This window comes from Cetorhinus maximus, chromosome 24 (assembly GCF_964194155.1).
Source record: "Cetorhinus maximus chromosome 24, sCetMax3.hap1.1, whole genome shotgun sequence".
Classification (NCBI taxonomy): domain Eukaryota; kingdom Metazoa; phylum Chordata; class Chondrichthyes; order Lamniformes; family Cetorhinidae; genus Cetorhinus; species Cetorhinus maximus.
The window spans coordinates 34356965-34371024 of NC_135902.1; the positions used below are offsets into that span (position 1 = coordinate 34356965).

The 14060-nt window shown below is 45.4% G+C and overlaps 1 protein-coding gene across 1 annotated transcript in view; it reads right to left on the reverse strand.

The window, feature by feature from the left end:
- Nucleotides 1–8247: 8247 nt before the first annotated feature.
- The window catches only part of dnai2b (dynein, axonemal, intermediate chain 2b), a 64626-nt gene continuing 58813 nt past the window's right edge, over nt 8248–14060 (reverse strand). The window contains exons 12-13 of the mRNA XM_078570995.1: nt 13995–14024; nt 8248–8463 (exon numbers count right to left, since the gene is read on the reverse strand). Coding sequence (XP_078427121.1) covers nt 8449–8463; nt 13995–14024 — 45 coding nt within the window. The 3' untranslated portion in view covers nt 8248–8448. The remainder of the gene's footprint in view (nt 8464–13994; nt 14025–14060) is intronic.

The window sequence follows — 14060 nt, forward strand, 5'->3', positions numbered from 1 at the left end:
TCGTATGGTACAGTACTACATATGAAGCCAATTATAAGTTTACTTGCATTATAACATGTTGTAATAAATTAGAGGTTTTGTTTATTGCAATCATTGGAAATATTAAAGAAGTTAACAGTCATAATTTTGAATTGTTGGTGATTAAATCACCATTGTTAAGATTACCAGACAAATTAAAATACATAAATTTTGATAATTAAAAATAATCTTATGACAACATATCAGCATTGCTACTTTGCATATAAACTGATGGTGTCTCATCCTCATCATTCCTGAAATCTGTCACCATTGCCGTACTGAGACCCAGTAGCAGTACCACTGTTACTACAATGTGCTGGTGATAACATTTGAGTATCACCTGATATTAAAACAAAATCTTGATGGACAGCTAATTGAATTCAATATGCAAAGCATATTCAATTAAAGAGATGAATAACAGCCAACTCAGTTCCCAGAACTAACAAATGCTAATTTTGAAGGGGACCAGAAATTAGTCCAGGTATTCATTGGCAAATGGGAGTACAAGTTCTAAAACAAGTTCCTAAATGCAAGATGTATGGTTTCCTTTAATAGTTGTCCTGCGAATAAGAATATTGTTCAACACTGTGGTATTACCATTAAGTTTCTATAATAAATAGAATCTGCATAAAACATGTATCACAGTTAGTTTCATCATTAACTTGTGCAGATGAAGGTTCCATTTATACAGATTTCTCAATGACAGATACTACTCACTCACTAGGAAGGTGGGCAGGTAACCTGCAGCTACTTCTGTGCAAACACTATTCTAGAGTGCTCATTGAGTGGTAATGATTTACCAAAGATTCCATTATTTATTGAATTTCTGCTCTTTTCGCTCATATATCACTGCGCCAGCTGAAAAATAAAATAAAAAAAACTAGCTGACCATTTTAATCCCACCTTCCGGCACCTGGTCCGTAGCCTTACAGGCTACAGCATATTGGGTGCATATCCAGCTGCCTTTTAAATGAGTTGAGGGTTTCTGCCTCCACCATCAAACCAGGCAGTGAATTCCAAACACCCACCACCCTCTGGTTGAAGATGTTTTTCCTCATGTCTCATCTAATCCTTCTACCAATCACCTTAAATCTGTGCCCCTGGTCACTGACCTGCCTTGCAGGTGATAATCACACCCCTGAAACTCGAAAGTGAAAGCTATTGTCAGATAGGACCCCTGATCTACCCTGCTTGAATAAAGAACAGCATATTTTGGAACTGTATAATTACGTAGTGCCACATTTGTGCGGGGAGTGATGTGAATACTTGTGGTTGAGTAAGATGTTTCTTTGTTGTGTCACCTAAGTGAAATTTACCTTATTACTTGCAATATTACTTGCCCGTATATTCATGTGTAATTTGCATTGGTTTTGATTCATGTTAAAATAAAAGCTACAAAAAATGGAATCTTGTTAATAATTTCTTCATTTGGGGGCCATTCAGTAACTTTGGTTATTTTGGTTTATGGTTCCCCCATGGGGATTGTAACAAAATCAAACTTAAGAGTGAATCCTTTGAATACTGCAGCAGGAATCTAATCAAGTTTGTATTGATCTTCTATCTGATTTTATTTATTTCTGAGATTCTTATTGTTTTTCAGTGATGTAAATCATTTGTATTCTGAGTTTTATATCATTCAGAATTTAGCAGATTAATTTGCATTCAACGTGTTTGATTCACAAAAAATAAAGCTGATTTGAATCTGAGTAACTTAGCTGCTGATACTAAAAAGACAACTTTGCACCAAGTTGCCTTGAACAAAGTCCATTGAAAACTACTAGAGAAAAGAATGAAGTTCATGGGTATAAACTGGTAATCACTAGAGTCCTTTAATAATACTGATGTAATGTCTGCACCTCACTTTCCCAGATATTGTTTATTCAGTTGGCATGAGCATATCAAATGTCACAATGACCTTTCAATGAATTTAAGAATGCTGTAGGCAGTTCACTATAAAGTGACAATTTGCACGAGCGAGTATTTCAATTTCCCTTTTGTTGAATTATCACTCCTTGGGGAAATGGCAATTTTGCTGACAGAAAAATATTAAAACCTACAGAGTGAACAGAATAATGGAGCATCTAGAGAAACATAGATCTTCAGATGAGTGCCTGTTAGGTGAGTTCATGAACAACAACAGCTTATATTTATATAGCACCTTTAATGTAATGAAATGTCTCAAGGCGTTTCACAGCAGCATTATTAAACAAAGAGGAGGTGGTGGTGTAGTGGTATGGTCACTGGACTAGTTATCTAGAAGCCCAGGGTAATGCTCTGGGGACCCAGGTCCAAATACCACCACAGCACATGGTGGAACTTGAATTCAATAAAAATCTGGAATTGAAAGTTTAATGATGACCATGGAAATCTGTCATCCTTACCTGGTTTGACCTACATATGACTCTAGATCCACAGCAATGTGGTTGACTCTTAAATGCCTTCTGAAATGGCCTAGCAAGCCACTCAGTTGTATCAGAACTGCTACAGAAAATTGGACTCCCTCCCTAACAGCACTGCGGGTGTACCTACACCACATGGACTGCACCAGTTCACGAAGGCAGATCACTGCCACCTTTTCAAGAGCAATTAGGGATGAACAATAAATGCTGGCTTAGCCAGTGACCCCCACATCCCATGAATGAATTAAGAAAAAGTATTACACTGAACCACATAAGGCGATATTAGGTCAGTTGTCCAAAAGCTTGGTCAAAGAGGTAGGCTTCAAGAAGTGTCTTAAGTGTCAACTGTTGGTAGTTGAGGTTTTTTTTGCATTAAACTGTTTTGAAATTTCCAATCAAGCAGTTTGAATAAAACAGAAACTCAATTTTTAAAAAATTGTACATTCAAGTTATGTGACTTTAGATTATCAATAACAACAATTTGCATTTATATAGGAACATAGGAATAGGAGTAGGCCATTTAGTCCCTCGACTCTGCTTGCTGCTCAATTAATTAATTGAACTAGTATAAGTTGTCTTTTGTGGAAGACAGCACCAACAATATGACAATTAATGGAGTTATTCATTAATCAAAGCACAAAATTTCGAAGAATTCAGTGAAATAAATGAAAAATGTTGTGTTCTTTTATAAGTAATTTTCCCTGAAATGACATGTGTTATCACATTTACAAACCGAAAGCCAGTTGTGTTGGGCTTTACATGCCCAGGGTGTTTAGGAGGAGCATTTGAATATCCCTTGGAAGCAAGTTTAAGGCTTCCTCTTCCCTGATGTCGCTTTATATGCCTGATTGCTATTGATATAAAATGTTTCCTGTGTTTCTGTTCATTATGATCACCAACTGTAGAAACAGCCAATAACCTGCCTTTATTTACACCCAGGAGATAAATACTCTGACTTTGAGCCAGCCTGAATGATTCTGCAGGACATTTTCAATATTAGCTGATACCTGGGCCTTAACAAGTAAAATGTTCTCCGTCCATTTCTGTATGCTTATTTCATTTGTACTCCCAGTACAAGCAATCCTGAGAGTAGGGCTGAACACAGACAAATTTAGGATTAGTTCAGTAGTCTCAGTAAGAGCAATCCAGGGAAAGGGGCTGAACGGACATGTTAGAAAACTTGAATTGCAAACTGGGAGGGACTCACAGCAACAGAATAAATAATAGATCAGAAAAAGCAGGAATTAGACAGAGGGGAAAGCAAAGCTGACCAGCATGGCGCTCTTCATTTTACACTCCTGGGTCTGTTCTCTCTGCTTTATTCTCCTTTATGCACAACAAAAGTCCTGACACACTTCACAAGCACTTTACTGAGCAAAATTTGACACTGAGCCACAGGAAGGGATATCTGGACAGGAAAGAGGTGATTTTAAGGGGTGTCTTAAAGGTAGAGATGCAGATAAAATTGAGGAGGGAATTCCAGAGCTTAGGACTAATCGCAATGCTGCCAATGATGGAGTGATTAAAATTGGAAATACGCAAGATCAGTAGATCATAATTCATTTTGTTTGAATGTACTCACCTAAGTTATAAATGTAGAATAGTGATGAAGATTGCTTAATGTTGTTACAAAAGAACTATTGAATTGTGGACATAGAACATGGTCAATAACTAATCAGTATTAGACTACTCAACATTATGGTAGCTATAACATATATCTTTTCAATATCTTCCTGCCCAATAAAGAAGTCACATGTATGAGCCCCCACCCATCTTCTGCATGGTGAACAATAGTCAGCATTTCTCTGCTTAAGGTGCAGGCCTGACTAATCCTACCTTTTGCTCTCTATCTCTCAGTTGGCTGCAAACCATACAAGACCAAATTGCAACACCTGTCTGTCTGTGATATCCCTGGGTTTATAAGGAAGCCTGTAACCTCATCTCAAAATGGCTTCCTTTATCCTTTTCGCCATGGCAATAGGAAAAACATTGGCTTTGTATCTAAGTAGAAATGCTAATCAGTTATCTCTGATCCCCACTCTCCTTTCATCTTAGAGGTGAATGGGTAATTTACAGCACAACTGTTTACAACTTGATCTTGATACCACCTTTATGGGACTTTGGGAGACAAAGGGTCTACCCATTGTGGATTTAGGAATGGCTGTCATTTGTTCCCAAGTGTAAGTAACTTGTACCTCCCTTGCAATAAAACAATCTGAGTCTCTTATGATCTCTAACAATTAAACCACTCGGGCTTACTGTCAGGCAGATTCCAGTATAGGTCATATGACCCCCCTTTCCTCTACCCTATCTTTAAAGCGACAGTCCCAAAGTATAGTAATCTTATAAACCAAAGATGCAATCCTAAAACATAATAATGTTATTAACTGTACAATTGTAACAACCGGCAGAAATGCTGATTCATTATCTTCTAAACCCCCAACTCCATTCTATCTTGGAATTAAATAGACAGTTTAAAGTATAACCATGTACAAAACCTGACATTGCTAACATCTCCCTGTGACTTGGAGACTAACAGTCTATCCACTGTCAGCCCAACTGCTCTAGTCATTGTTTATAGGTGTGAATAACTCACACCTTCTTCCCAGCAAGACAAAGGGGGCCTCCCCTTTAACCTTTAACAGCCAAGCCACCCAAGCTTGTTGTCAGGCAGAATTCAGCACAGGTTCATATGACCCCCCTTAATTCCTCCATTTTACCCTAAGTTAAAGAGACAGTCCAAAATAAACTATCTTACAAACTTCATAGTGTATTTATAACACTTTCTAAAGGTGAAGCATCTGGCAAAGAAGTAATGTAACATGCTAGGCAGACTTACAGGATGGATTGCACTGGGACACAGAATGCTGACCATCTAGACTCATAGATGTTTACAGTACAGAAGGAGACCATGTGGCCCATCGTGTCCATGCCGGTCAACAAAGATCTGATTACACTAATCCCATTTTCCAGCGCTTGGCCCATAGCCCTGGAGGCTTTGGCAATGCAAGTGAATATCTAAATACTTCTTAAATGTTACGAGAGTTTCTGACTCAACCACCCTTTCAGGCAGTGAGTTCCGGACTCCCACCATGCTCTGGGTGAAAAAACGGTTCCTCAACTCCCCTCTTAGCCTTCTACCTGTTACCCTAAATCCATGTCCCCTGGTTATTGACCCCTCTACTAATGGGAAAAAGTGCCTTCCAATCCACCCTATCTATGCCCCTCATAATCTTATACACCTCCATCAGATCCCCTCTCAACCTTCGCTGCTCCAAGGAAATCAACCCCAGCCTATCCATCTTTCCTCATAGCTCAAGCCCTCCAGCCCAGGCAGCATCCTGGTAAATCTCCTCTCCACCCTCTCCAGCGCAATCACATCCTTCCTATAATGCGGTGACCAGAGCTGCACGCAGTACTCCAGTTGTGGCCTAACCAGCGTTTTATACATTTCCAGCATAACCTCCCTGCTCTTGTATTCTATGCCTTGGCTAATAAAGGCAAGTATCCCATATGCCTTCTTAACCACCTTATCTACCTGCCCTGCTACCCTCAGGGATCTGTGGATATGCACACCAAGGTCCCTCTGATCTTCAGTACTTTCCAGGGTCCTGCCATTCATAGTGTAATCCCTTGTCTTGTTAGCCCTCCCCAAGTGCATTACCTCACACCTTTCCGGGTTGAATTCCATTTGCCACTGCTCTGCCCACCTGACCAATCCATTGATATCCTCCTGCAGTTTACGGCTATCCTCCTCACTATTTACCACCCTACCAATTTTCGTGTCATCTGCGAACTTCTTGATCATACCCCCTATATTTAAGTCCAAATCATTTATGTACACCGCAAACAGCAAGGGCACCAGCACCGAGCCCTGCGGAACCCCACTGGAAACAGATTTCCAGTCACAGAAACATCCCCCTACCATCACCCTCTGTTTCCTGCCTCTCAGCCAATTTTGGATCCAACGTGCCACTTTGCCTTGGATCCCATGGGCTGTTACTTTCTTGACCAGTCTGCCATGAGGGACCTTATCAAAAGCCTTGCTAAAGTCCATGTAGACCACATCAAATGTATTACTCCTGGTTACCTCCTCAAAAAATTCGATCAAATTTGTCAAACACGACCTTCCCTTAACAAATCCATGCTGACTGTCCCTGATTAATCTGTGTCTCTCCAAGTGCAGATATGTGTCTGTGTCTGTCCCTCTGAATTCTTTCTAGTAACTTCCCCACCACCGAGGTTAGGCTGACTGGCCTGTAATTTCCTGGTCTAACCCTTAATGGGACAGCGTTAACAGTCCTCCAGTCCTCTGGTACTTCACCTGTGGCCAGGGAGGATTTGAAAATTACTGCCAGGGCCCCTGATATCTCTCCCCTTGCCCCTCTCAACAGCCTGAGATACATCTCATCCGGACCTGCAGATTTATCCACTTTTAAGGCCACTAAACATGCTAGAAAATCCTCTCTCTCATTGTTAATTTCCTCTAATATTTCACAGTCCTCCACCCTGATGCCTATACCTGCGTCGTCCTTTTCCATTGTGAAGACTGATGCAAAGTATTCATTGAGGACTGTGCCCACATCTTCCAGGTCCACTCACAGATTACCTCTGTGGTCCCTAATTGGCCCTACTCTTTCCCTAGTTATTCTCTTGCACTTCATATATTTAAAAAACCCCTTTGGGTTTTCCTTTATTTTACCCACCAATTCTTTCTCATGCGCTCTCTTACCTTTCCTAATTTCCTTTTTTAATTCCCCTCTGCACTTTTTATACTCCTCTAGGGACTCTGCCGAATTAAGCCCTCGGTATCTGCCATAAACTTTGCTTTTTTCTTAATCCTAACCTTTATGTCCCTTGACATCCAGGGTTCTCCGGACTTGGTCCCCCCCTTTGTCTTTACGGAACATACTTGCCATGTACTCACGCTATTACCTCCTTGAATGCCTCCCACTGCTTTGACACAGTTTTATCTGTAAGTAGCTGCTCTCAGTCCACTTGGGCCAAATTGTATCTCATCTTAGTAAAATTAGCCTTTCCCCAGTTTAGAACTTTTATTCCCAGCCCAACCTTATCCTTTTCCATAATTATCCTAAATCTGAATGAGTCATGGTCACTATCTCCAAAATGCTCCCCTACTGATACGCCTTCCACCTGCCCGGGCTCATTTCCGAATATTAGGTCCAGAACTGCTCCCTCCACTGTAACTTTGGAAGCATGATCTGGAACCACCAACTATTTAGTTAATTGAATTAGAAACTTAGGGTCGGCCTTTCCAGCCCCACCCGCCACACGGACTGTCCAGTCCCACCAAAAGTCAATGGACTTCTGGCTGGGCCGCCGCATCACCCAGTCTTAGGCTGGGATTTTCCGGCCCTGACGTGGCGGGACCCACAGTAGGAGATTCGTCGTCCCAGCCAAAAGTCCATCGACTTTCGGCAGGACTGGACCACTACGGCGGCGGGCAGTGCTAGAAAATCCCGCTCTTAGTCTCACTATGCTGTTAGCGCTAGTTGTAGAGCTGACCAGGTTAAATGCGATGAAAATTCAAGACCATTACGACTGCTATCAGCTGCCAGCCTTGCTTAAATGTGGCCTTGAAAAGTTGTTCTCTCAGCTGAGGTTTATAGTCATGAAACAACTGTCCACGTTGACTGCGAATGGTTCATCTGGGGGCAAAAGCGCAGAAAAAAAAAATCGTAGTAGCTTCTCTTGTCTTGACAGTTTCTTCTTCTTCAACTCAGGGAAGCTTGTTTTTGCAACAAATTGACTTTGTTGCTGTTCAATAAATCTTTACAATGCAACATATATAGAAGAAAGTCACTACAAGGACAATGTAGAACTTTTATTTAAAAATTCAAAGAAAACCATGTTTTGAATAAATTCAATGTAGTATGAAAATAGGTGCATTTAATGTCCAGATGTCAATACCCAGTTTCAAGATATTAATCTTCTGGATGCTGGCTGTTCTTTCAGTAATGAAGCAAATTGAATTAATTCACTCAGCTGACACTGCAGTTGCATTTTTTGATTAATAGTCATCCATCTAAAAAAAAGACAAAGGCTTTCATTAGAAATATACAGTAATCTGAGAACAAGATCTGCAGTGTCATCTCTGGACTGAAATAAAATTATATTTAGAAATACCGGCTGAAGAAGTGCTTTATAAATTTGCCTCATTTTTGGAATTAATTTTTTATATTCAGCATTTGTCTGTTGTAAACACTTAGGGCAGAATTTTACATTTGTCAGTCGGGCGGGCCCGACCGACTTGGTGGCGGGCGGGTGGCCGATTGCCGCTGGCAAAACGGGCTGTGCCGCCATTTTCCGCGGGCGGGCCAATTAAGGCCCACACCGCGGCTTTGCGACTCCCGTGGAGAACGGGAAAATAGTCGCGAGGGCGGGCGGCCTCAGACTGCTGGTTCCAATGGGGAGCCAGCAGTCTGGCCAGGCAGCCTGCTTGAAGCAGTGCACCATGGCTACTCGGGGAGAGGTAGAAATGCTCCAAGGAGGGCGGCAGAGGAGGAGGTGGAGGAGGAGGAGGGGGGCAGGCTGCAGGAGAGGCCAGCGGGGGGCCACTGTGCACCCAGATTCTTGGATGCATGCCTTGCTGTCCTCCTGGAAGAGGTGGGCCAGTGACGTGATGTTCTGTATCCTGAGGATGGGAGGAGGAGGGCCCCCCCATGTTACCAGGCAGGCGTGGGAGGAGGTGGGCGAGGCTGTAAGTACCCATGATGATGTTAGACGCACTGGCACACAGTGCAGGAAACGGTTCAATGATTTGCTGCGCTCCGGACAGGTGAGTGCCATGTCTGTCTGGGCTATTTGAGGCAGAAGGCAGCCTTAGCCTTTGCCCCCCCACCATGTATGGCTGCTGTTACTGCATAGGGCATCTGTCACACACTGGGTGGGAAAATGGGCACTGACAATGCTTACATCAGCCTTAATGGTTGAGGAGGAGAAGGGCTTTCTGCGCAGCATATGTTGGTTTCTGTGGCATTTGAGTAGTTTGGGGGCAAGCTGCAGGGGAGGCCAGTAGACACATACTCAGAACTCCAACACATGTCATATTGATGGTAATGACATGGTCCAAGGGGTGCCTCAAGGTCTTTTGGGCAAGTCCCATCTGCAGTCATCAGCGCTGCACCTATTTGATCCTCCTTTCCATGGGCGCTAGGACCCGTGTGCTATTCAAAGTGATGGACACTGAATGTGTCCAAGGGGACTGTTGGGGGAGGGGTTTGGGACCAGCCGTACTATCTTCTGGGGACTGATCACCAGTAGTGCGGACAGGAGCCGCTGGAGGCCTCAGATGGGCCACTGTGGTTGGGGTGCAGCATGTGCATGCAGAGTACATGAGCGACCTGCCCCAATAAATCCTCTTATGTGTTTTGCAGGCAAAAAGTAACCACAATTTTGGGAGCGCCTGAGGACTGGAGGTGGGCACGCCCTCCTCCGGCACCTCAGCCCATTCGAGGAGCAGGCCATGGAGCTGGGCAGGAGGCAGGAGGCCAAGGCGGCTGGGGGCGGCGAGGCTGGGGTCCAGCGGGCAGGTATTTGAGGTCCACAGTCCCATCCACTCTGTGTGCCCACCATCCAAACCACTGATGGTTGCTGCAATCGTTAATGCTGCAACACAGCTCTTTCACTGACTGAGGCATTCTGACGTCTGCGTCATACAGGAGGGAACCCTCGTCCCCTTGAGGAATAGCCTCTCCACCATCTTCCAAAGTCACCTTATCGCATTTGTGACCACTATCACCATGGTCTCACATGCCATTGGATTGCCGCTGCACATCCAAAGACTTATTCTATTTTCGGGGGTTTGGGACCTCCTGCACCCTTTCAGCCAGTGCGCCCCACATTACTTTGTCCAGAAGGTCCTCAGCACCTCAGCTGTGAACCTCATGGCACTCAACTTAGATGAATGCCACCATATTACTCATCCCTGTGCCAAGGGGAAATGTTGCCTTCTGGCCACCCGGTCTATGCCCCTCCTTACAGAATGAAGGGCAATAATGTGACCTCTCAATCTCCTGAGTTCGGCGGAAAATGACACAACTAATTGAAATATTTCCTCAGCCGCACATCTATCCAGGCAACAATGTATCCACATCAGATACCTCTGCACTCTCCCCACTCCTCTGGTTCTTCAAGCCATGTGTCATTCATGAGGCCATCTAACCAGCCTGTTTGCACGTGGGTTTAATGCTTGGGGCCCGTCTTGACTCATTTGGACCTCACCAATATTCTTTTTTTAAGGGTCTTTAAGGGTGAGCCACTTATGAGGCTGGGGGGGAAAGGGATGAAAGGTTGAAATGAATGTACGCTAACTGATGCACTGTCATTGTTGTTAATTTCAGCATCACCACCAGAGCGACCCACACGTCAACCCCGCAGCCCCCCCCTCCACACCTGAGGGGCAACATGTGTAACTTGCGGCACATCATTTTGGCCAGCCAGGCACCAGCGCAGACACACACACCTCGGTGAGGACTTAACCGTCGGCTAGTGTCCTGGGTCATAGTGGAGAGGGCACATCACGATCGCTGGAGGAGATGGTAGGGGCAGAGAGTGCTGATGGCTCCAGCAGCCGGAGGGCTGCAGGGGATGAGGCACATGCTGAGTCCGGCACCGATGACTTGCCTCTGGAATTGTCCCCGTTGCAGCAGCTGGAGGAGAGGCGGCAGGAAGTGCGTTTGCATCTGGCAGGGTTGCATGAGGGAATGGTTCAGTTGCTCTCTGCAACGGAGGAGTCTAGGCAGAGTGCATGTGAAGAATCCGCCCTAAGAGCAGAGCATCAGGATTCCTTCAATGAGAGATTGGCGACTCTCATAGAGAGGGGCTTCCACCAAATGGATCAAAATATGATTGGGTTACGCTTTGACCTGCAAGCCCTCACAGCGGTTCTGGCCACAGGTGGTGTTTTCCATTGTGGGAGATGTGGACACCAAGCACGGCACTCGGTGCCCATGCATCTGCAGTAAGTAGGGAGGTAGATTTGAACCTCACATCGGCGCAGCAGCTGCCTGCCATCGCTGCGAGCTCCTCTCAGGGCGCTCCAGATGAGGGCAGCAGCTCCTCTGCCCCTCTGCCAGTCAACATTGCTTCCGTTGAGGCTAAGACAACTGGGGAGGTGCCAGTTCAGGAGATGGCCACTCCCTCCCAGGCGGGGCCATCACAGGCTCCACGGGCCAGAGGACGCCTGCCAAGGTCATCTAGGCCAACAGGACAGCAGAGTCAGCAGGCTGTCTCTCAAGCCACTCCGAGCAATGGGGCGTCACCTAGACGTAGCACCTGGAAACGAAAACATAAGGCACCTTAAGCACTCTCCGGGTATGTCACTGGTGATTTTGTGTTGGCCTTAGAATAGGGACCCCTTTTTGTAACATTGTCGAATAATCATGTGGGCTTTAATTGTGGACAGAATAAAGTCCACCTTTGTTACCATGGCTGAGCGTTTTTTCATTGTGATGCTTTTTTCATTTTCACATAATTATCATGAGTGGTAGAGTGGAGATTGATGTTTCTGTACCAAGGCCTTATTTGCAGCTGAACAAGTGGAAGAGGTAGCACCTAAGTGCCACGTGTGGAAGTTCCAGGCAATGCTGTTCCTGCTGATCCATGTGTGTGAAGCGAGCTGAAGGTTTTTTGGATTAAATTGTCCCGGGTGTCCCTGCCTCCTTGGTGTAAACGCGGGTCATCGTTCTGCCCCTCATCATCGCCCTGTGCTTCCTCATCCTCTGAGGCACTGCTGGATTCATTATGTACAGCCTCAACCAGGGCATCAAGGTCTTCATCGTCAATTCTATCCCCCCTTTCCAGCGCAGGATTGTGCAGGGCGCAGCAGACTACCACAATCAGAGAGACGCGATCTGGGGGGTACTGCAGTGCGCCCCCTGAGCGGTCCAGGCAACAGAAGTGCATCTTGAGAAGACCGATGGCTCTCTCCACCACAGCCCTTGTGGTGCCCTGGCTCCGTTTGTACCGATGCTCAGCTTCTGTTCTTGGATGGCGGAGAGGCGTCATGAGCCAACTTCACAGGGGATAGCCCTTGTCACCCAGCAGCCAACCATCTAGCTGAGCCGAAGCACTGAAGAGCCCCGGCACCTGAGAGTGTCTGAGGATGAAGGTGACATGGGAGCTGCCTGGGAACCTTGCACAGACTTGTAAAATCTGCATCCTGTGATCGCACACTATCTGTGCGTTCATGGAGTGGAAGCCCTTCCTATTGACAAAGGCACCGGGCTCACCTGCAGGCGCCTTGATGGCCACATGTGTACAGTCTATAGCACCCTGGATGCGGGGGAATCCAGCAATGGCTGCAAAGCCTCTGGTTCGCTGTGCCTGACTTGCCTGGTCGCAGCGGAAGTGGATAAAGGTGGATACCCGTCTGAACAGAGCGTCTATAACCTGCTTGGCACAAGTGTGGACAGCTGATTGGGAGACACTGCAAAGATCACCCACCGAGCCCTCGAAGGAGCCAGAGGCATAGAAGTGGAGGGCAACTGTGAGCTTCAGAGCCACTGGCATGGGGTGTCCACCCACACAGTTAGGGGAGATCTCAGGGCCAATCATCTGACAGATATAGTTGACTGTTTCCCTTGAGAGTCGGAGCCTCCTTCGGCACTGCACCTCAGTGCTTCACCGCCTGTATACCCTGGCAGCAGGATAGTGGCGTCTTCTGCGGCCCCTTGCGCCTTGGACAACCTCTTGGCCCTGCGCCCCTTGTGCTGCACCTGGACACCCAAAGGTGCCTCCATTGGAGGCTGATTGTCCAGTCCTGGCCTCCTCCTGATTCTATCCATCCCTTCCTCCTCAGGGGAGCTGCCTCCACTGGAGAGGTCAGAACCCATAGCCCCAGGCTAAATGGAGGCCTCCGGAAAGCTGCAAGGCCGAAAAAGAATGCTGTCTGCAGAATGTTTTCACTTTACACAAAAGCCTCTTGGACATCGATGAGAACTACTAACAATCACACAGTTATGTTTTAAACACTTTCATCAATTCTAACTTCGTGAAAAAACATGAACAACCCCTCTGAGTCCACATATCCCAACATTGCAAAAATTTTCTTAAATAATCTCCTACCCACCTTCCCGTTGGGCCCATGCGCCGACCCGTAGTTCACACGGGCCCCTCAAAATCATACACAATTGGCAAGTTAAGGGGCTTAACGAGGCCTTCAATTAATGGCGGGCAAACTGATCGCGCCCGCCCACTGAAATATCACGATGGCGCGCGTTGACTTCAGCGCGCGCCATTTTATGTGCTGACGTGTAGGCTACGCCATCCGCACGTCAGCCGGAAAATTCTGGCCTTATTCTTCTAATAGTTAAAAAACAAAGAATAATGATTGGGAGTACAGGTAGAGGTGTGGAAGGAGTTGAGAATTTAGTTTTAGTCTCACAGTTGGTCTGAAACGGAATTTAAACTTTGAGTTGAGCAATTGGATTCTAACTATGCTAGAAAGAATTCAGCATCTTGAGAAATTGTTCAATTTTGACATTAAGTAACTGAACCAACTTAGAATGTAACCAAATCCTTAGGATACTCATCAAATCAAAAAGCTTTACTCACCTCCTCTTCCTCCTCTGATAGTGTCTTTTCCTAGAGAAAAAAAATACAATTTTGTAAACAATTTGA